Here is a 6625-nt window from a genome sequence, read left to right as displayed (position 1 = left end):
AGGGGGGGGGAGAGATGGAAAGGAAGAGATAGAAAATGCTAGAAAGCACTGCAGAGGGAAGGTGGTGAGACTGACAGGGAGGGTTTCGTCGAAAGCGCCAAGAGTTGCCTACCGTAGGCCTACTTAATGTATTCATTAGTCAAAGTCAAAGGTTCAGCCAATTGCAGCCCGATTTACGCCCTGAGTGTAGTCGCATGTGTGTGTGTATAATGTCTAGATCTATCTAGATCAAGATGAACAACCATGAAAGTATTGAAAGTAAATTTCTCCTGCAGTGGATTTAGCGCCCATGCCGAAGGACGAGTGTATTTTTTTGCACAGTGTCTAGATGAGATATATATAGAATCTAGATCTAAATCTAAACTAGATCTTGTATTTAGATCTAAATCGAGATCAAGAAGAATCATGAAATGAAAGTAGAATGTGTTGTATAGATCTAGATCTGTGATATTTCGATAACCTATTGAATATTGAAAGTGGATTTTTCTTGCTGTGCATTAGATTCTAAGATCTAGATCTAAATCTAGGCTAGATCTATATATATATAGATCTAATGTAAATCTTAGATCGAGATCAAGAATGATGAAAGTATTGCACGTGGATTTTTTCCTGCTGTGAATAGATCTAAAAATCTAGGCCATCTGTGACGCCTATCGGTTGTTAAAAATGTGAATTTCTAAACTTAGATTTTATCTATGGGCCTAGGCTCATTCTTTCAATTATTGGCCTGTCTTTATAATCCTTCGAGATCTAGGCTAGAACTATAATCTAGATTAGGTTCTTCTAGGAAGCAATAATTGGCAGGTAGGCCTAACTCTTTTTTTTAAAAAGTGATTGAGCTGGAACTTTAAGAAAAAATGCCACGCCTTCGAAGAGGGAGAAGAAGTCTTATCCCTAGAGGTAGTCAAGAGGGTGTGCTACATGGATAAATTCAAGGTAAAATGGTTATGTTTGTTTCTTTCCTGTTTTCAGTCTTTTTTTCCTCTTCTTAACTTTCCTAATACTTCTCCATTAGCCTACCATTCCGTTCGTAGAATGGGTACTTTTACTAGTAATAATAATTTAATAAAGTACACAACGGAGAGAAGCTGGCTGGCCTTCATACTATACTGCTGAAACTGTTCTAAAGCTCTTCATACTTGTTTGATCGTAGAAAATGAACGCAATATATATATATATATATATACATTACATAGAATCTAAAATCTAAGGCCAACAAGGGGATCCAATTAAGCCTAGATCTATGCTTGAACGTAATTGTGCAGAATCAAATTTGGAACATGAAGTCAGATGGACTTTTCCTCTTCATGGCAATGTTTGTTTGTTTATCGAAGTAAACTGTGTGCACATGTTAGGGAAGGAATTCCGTAGCGTACTGTAGTGGTGATCCTAATCCTACCTCTAACCCTGACCCTGACCCAACCCCTTCCCCAAACCCTAACCATATTCCGTAACCGTTTCCCTCTTTTCTACTCTGTTTCTTAGTGGTCGCTCGTTTCAGAACCCCCCCCCCCCCCAAGCCCCAAGTGTTAAAGTGTTAGTGCTGTGTTAAAAAATAAAAGGATAGAGGGTAGTGTCATCATTGACATTGTGACTTGATAAAGGTGGCTGACACTTCCCACTCAAGATCTAGATTCTAGATATATCTAGATCTAGATCTAGTACACAAATGGACGCCAACTGTGAGGAAGACACCACAGTAACAATGTATAGACTAAACTCTGGAAATGATTATGGCTCTGGATGTGTGAAAACGTGTGATTTTGTTCCTTATTCTTCTGAAGAAGGTGTGAATCTTGGGATTGATAGCATAGTTGTTAAAGGTGAATCTAGATCTAGATCTAGTATGGCTACTCTTTGTACTAACAGTTTAAGGGAAGATGTAAAACATGACATTATAGGTAGGGCAAGTGAATCTGTGGGTGTTGATGAGGAACATCTGTCAGTAAAAGGAGAGCCCAGTTTTGAATGTCCAAGTAACGTCAAGGCCGAGACAAATGACAAACTGAACGTTGAAAGTGAAAGTAGCCAGACTCTCAGACACAGTGTAGTAAAAGATGAGCCTATCTGTACAGAGGAGGAAGACGTGAAACCTGTCATTAAACCAGAGTGCCTCACAGATATCTGTACGGTGAAAACGGAACCACTATTTGGACATTTTCCTGACTTTGGTGATGAAGTGAAACCAAAAGTGGAGAATTTTGTGAAAGAAGAAGTGTCAGAATGGGAAGGTCCAGACGTTGTAGAGGTAGGAAAGACAGAAGGACAAGTGGGAGATGTGGAGGATACGTGTACTGAGCCCGTGTTTGTTGAGGATCACATGAGTCAGGGTGGAGGACTACAGCTGAAAATCTCTAATGTGAGAAGCTTGTGTATGGAGCAGAGTGCCAGCCCCGACACAGATGTTGTTGCTTCCAGTAGTCTAACTTCAACTTTCTCTGCCGATCCAGTCACAAGTTCAGGATCTGTTGTCTGGGCCAGCTGGGATCACGGTGAAAGTTCTGGTACGTAGAATCCTTCTGTGTGTGGACTTTTCGATACGGTATGCTTTGTATAAATATTATATATATATATATTTCTTGCTGCGGTTTGTCAAGTTGTTAAAAATTGAGCAATTCTGTGACGTGCCGGGTACATATAGCACTGTGAGCCCACAGAAGCCTTGTGGTCAGATATAAAAACAAGCTGGGGTGGCACAGTTCTTTTGAAGTTTCTCCCGACGTTTATTTACTTTTTATGGTTTATAATGTTTGTGGACAGGAGAAAAGCAAGTGGGTGGCTGGCAGGTGCTCTGGTGTGGTTTGCTCCTTCTTTCCTATAAAAAATCTATTGTTTTTATCTCCCCATCTTCTATTTTGTGTTTGTTACTCTCTTGTAACACCTCTAACCTTCGAAACTTATGACCTTATTGTGTTGTTGCAAGTGCCGTAAAACTCGTACTTAACAAAAGGAGAAAAGCAAATGGTTTGTGCCGTCGGTTTTTTTAATGGTAGTGAGGTACAACTACTGGTGGCTACAGCTTGACATGGAGAGCTAAAGGGTGGACAATTTAGGCAAAATAACCTATATAATGTGTATATAATAGAATTATAATGTATTATTGTGCTGTGACACATGTGCATTACCATCTCCTTTGAAAGTAAAAGAAAGTTGGGTGTTCTTGTTTTTTACAGTAAATAAATAATTGTCAGTGTCATTAAACTCACTGTACACTTCCTCATTCCATCTCACGGTGACATGACAAGGCAAACTGTCTTTTCTTTGACTTTATTTATGCCTGTACAACGCAGACGTGCTGACCACTTTTTTGTCATTCCTTTTGTGGGTCGGTGGAAAGAAATCACAGGTCTTCAACATTTACGATTACAGAAAATAACCCAGTGTTCCTGTGGTTGTTGTGTGTTCCTTCTCTTGAAATGTAAAAAAATGACATGATGTTTGAGAAAAGGGACGAAAAGCACAAGTGGGATGAATGTGTAGACAGTCATAGTAAATTTTAGGCTTGTATTTTAAGTGTGTAGGATAGCAGCCACATCTCATCTTGATCATTCTTTTTCTGTGATTAGATTCATTAATATATATATTATTATAAATGTTAGATAAACTTGGGTAGGTGGGTGGTTGGCGGGTGCTCTGGTGTGGTTTGCTTCTTCTTTCCTATCAAACATCTATCGTCCTTATGTCCCCTCCTTTTTTATGTTTGTTACTCTCTTGTAACAACTCTAATATCTTCTGGTGCTCATATATATGACATGACCTTATGCAGTTACGAGCGCCATAGACCTCTACTAAAAAAAACCAACAACTTCGGTATAGCTTGTGTATTTTTTACTTTTTTCAGTTGTTTCATCTTATCATTAGTCATTAGTGTTAGAATGACACATTCATCATTTTTGTCTACTTCCAGATGTTTCATCTTTCTGTCAGGGTTAGATAACTTGTCCATTATTTGTCTTTTCCAGATGTCTCGACTTACCCTCATATGCCACTGACTTCCTGTCACCCGGTACAACAGACAAATGATATGCTGAGAAGACAAGGTCAAAGTTCGAGCTGCAGATTTCAGACAGGACAAAGGGTCTATGAAGAGAACGTTGGCAGTGTCCGGAAAGAAACCTCTTCTGGTGACATCGGTGCTGTGGAGAGAGTCTGTGACCTCCATCAGAACATAGCAGGTGACAAGCAGATGGACAACAGAAATCTCTACCATGGTCTGGAAAAACCTCACGAGTGTAAAGTCTGTGGTGAAATGTTTTCAGAAGTAGGTAACTTACAGACACACGAAAAAAACCACACAAGAGATAGGCCTCACCAGTCTGAAGTTTGTGGTGCTGCATTTACCAAGAGCAGACATCAACAGGATCACAAAGGAACACACACAGGAGAAAGACTTTACAAGTGTGAAGTTTGTGGTGCCACGTTTACACGTGGTAGCCATCTACAGGATCACAAACGAAAACACACAGGAGAAAGACCGTACAAGTGTGAAGTTTGTGGTGCCACATTTAGACTCAGTGGACATCTACAGAGGCACAAAAGAATACACACAGGAGAAAAACCTTACAAGTGTGAAGTTTGTGATGCCACGTTTACACAGAGCGGACATCTACAGAATCACAAAAGAATACACACAGGAGAAAAACCCTATAAGTGTGAAGTTTGTGGTGCCACGTTTACTCGTGATAGCTGTCTACAGCGTCACAAAAGAACACACACAGGAGAAAAACCTTACAAGTGTGAAGTTTGTGGTGCCTCTTTTAAACAGAGTGGACTTCTACAGTGTCACAAAAGAATACACACACGAGAAAAACCTTACAAGTGTGAAGTTTGTGGTGCCTCTTTTAAACAGAGTGGACTTCTACAGTGTCACAAAAGAATACACACACGAGAAAAACCTTACAAGTGTGAAGTTTGTGGTGACTCTTTTCATTGGAGCGGACATCTGCAGCGTCACAAAAGAACACACACAGGGGAAAAACCTTACAAGTGTGAAGTTTGTGGTGCCACGTTTACACAGAGCGGATCTCTACAGAGTCACAAAAGAAAACACACAGGAGAAAGACCTTACAAGTGTGAAGTTTGTGGTGCCACGTTTACCCGCAATAGCGGTCTACATATACACAAAAGAATACACTCAGGAGAAAAACCTTACAAGTGTGAAGTTTGTGGTGCCTCTTTTAAACTGAGCGGACATCTGCTGAGTCACAAAAGAACACACACAGGAGAAAAACCTTACAAGTGTGAAGTTTGTGGTGCAGCTTTTACATATGGTAAAACTCTACGGTGTCACAAAAGAACTCACACAGGAGAAAAACCTTACCAGTGTGAAGTTTGTGGTGCCACATTTATGCAGTGCGGACTTCTACAGCGTCACAAAAGAAAACACACAGGAGAAAAACCTTACAAGTGTGAAGTTTGTGGTGCAACTTTTACACTCGGAAGCAGTCTACAGCGTCACAAAAGTACACACATAGGAGAAAAGCCTTACAAGTGTGAAGTTTGTGGTGTCTCTTTTAAACGGAGTGGACTTTTACAGCGTCACAAAAGTATACACACAGGAGAAAAGCCTTACAAGTGTGAAGTTTGTGGTGTCTCTTTTGATTGGAGCGGACATCTACAGCGTCACAAAAGAATACACACAGGGGAAAAACCTTACAAGTGTGAAGTTTGTGGTGCCACGTTTACACGTGGTAGCTGTCTAAAGCGTCACAAAAGAACACACACAGAAGAAAAACCGTACATGTGTGAAGTTTGTGGTGCCTCTTTTAAATGGAGCGAGGGTCTACAGAGTCATAAAAGAACACACACAGGAGAAAAACCTTACAAGTGTGAAGTTTGTGGTGCCTCTTTTAAATGGAGCGAGGGTCTACAGAGTCATAAAAGAACACACACAGGAGAAAAACCTTACAAGTGTGAAGTTTGTGGTGCCACGTTTACACGTGGTGATTCTCTACAGAGTCACAAAAGAACACACACAGGAGAAAAACCTTACATGTGTGAAGTTTGTGGTTCCTCTTTTAGACGGAGCGGACATCTACAGTGTCACAAAAGTACACACAGATGAGAAAGACTTTACACAATGTGAAATTTGCGGTGCCAGGTTTTCTTAAAGAGACCATCTATGGAGACGCAAAAGAACACTTGATAAAAAAATGTATCAAATATTTTGGGACATACTCTTTGTGGTCCACACGATGACTGAAGGGTAAAAAATGATCTATCTAAAGAAGGCCAGATACAGGTGTGAAATTTGTGCTGCAATGTTTAACTAACTGTGGACTGGCTGCAGGCTAAAGGACGTCATTTTGAGGATTTTTTTTCTTTTAGTTTTGTTTTTAGTAACAGTTTTATAGCACTTGCAGCACAATAAGCTCATATGATAAATCTTTCTTACTTGTCTTACTTGTCCAGTTGTCCACTGTGTTGGGGTCACTGCAGTCGGAACATGTCCATCTCTGCTCCCCTCCCTTCAGGATCCATCCCAGAATCTGTCTGCTTATATTATAGTCTCCATCATAATCTGGTTGGAGATGCGTGGGACTGGTCCACACAGATGGCTGTGTTTCCCTTCTCCTCTTTGGATCCCCTTCTCCTTCAATCTACCTAGAGTGGGAACCGCTTTCCG

At 40.4% G+C, this 6625-nt stretch overlaps 1 protein-coding gene across 1 annotated transcript; it reads left to right on the top strand.

Annotated features, from left to right (window-relative positions):
* The first annotated feature begins 1043 nt into the window (after positions 1-1043).
* Positions 1044-6354, top strand: LOC101858639 (zinc finger protein 493-like). Its single transcript, XM_005101413.3, has 2 exons — positions 1044-2504; positions 3963-6354. Exons 1-2 carry the CDS (start codon positions 1670-1672, stop codon positions 6062-6064), a joined length of 2937 nt encoding a protein of 978 aa, XP_005101470.3. The 5' UTR covers positions 1044-1669; the 3' UTR covers positions 6065-6354.
* Positions 6355-6625: the final 271 nt, after the last annotated feature.

Source organism: Aplysia californica, unplaced genomic scaffold (genome assembly GCF_000002075.1).
Source record: "Aplysia californica isolate F4 #8 unplaced genomic scaffold, AplCal3.0 scaffold00282, whole genome shotgun sequence".
NCBI lineage: Eukaryota > Metazoa > Mollusca > Gastropoda > Aplysiida > Aplysiidae > Aplysia > Aplysia californica.
This window is presented reverse-complemented; position numbering and strand designations above follow the sequence as displayed.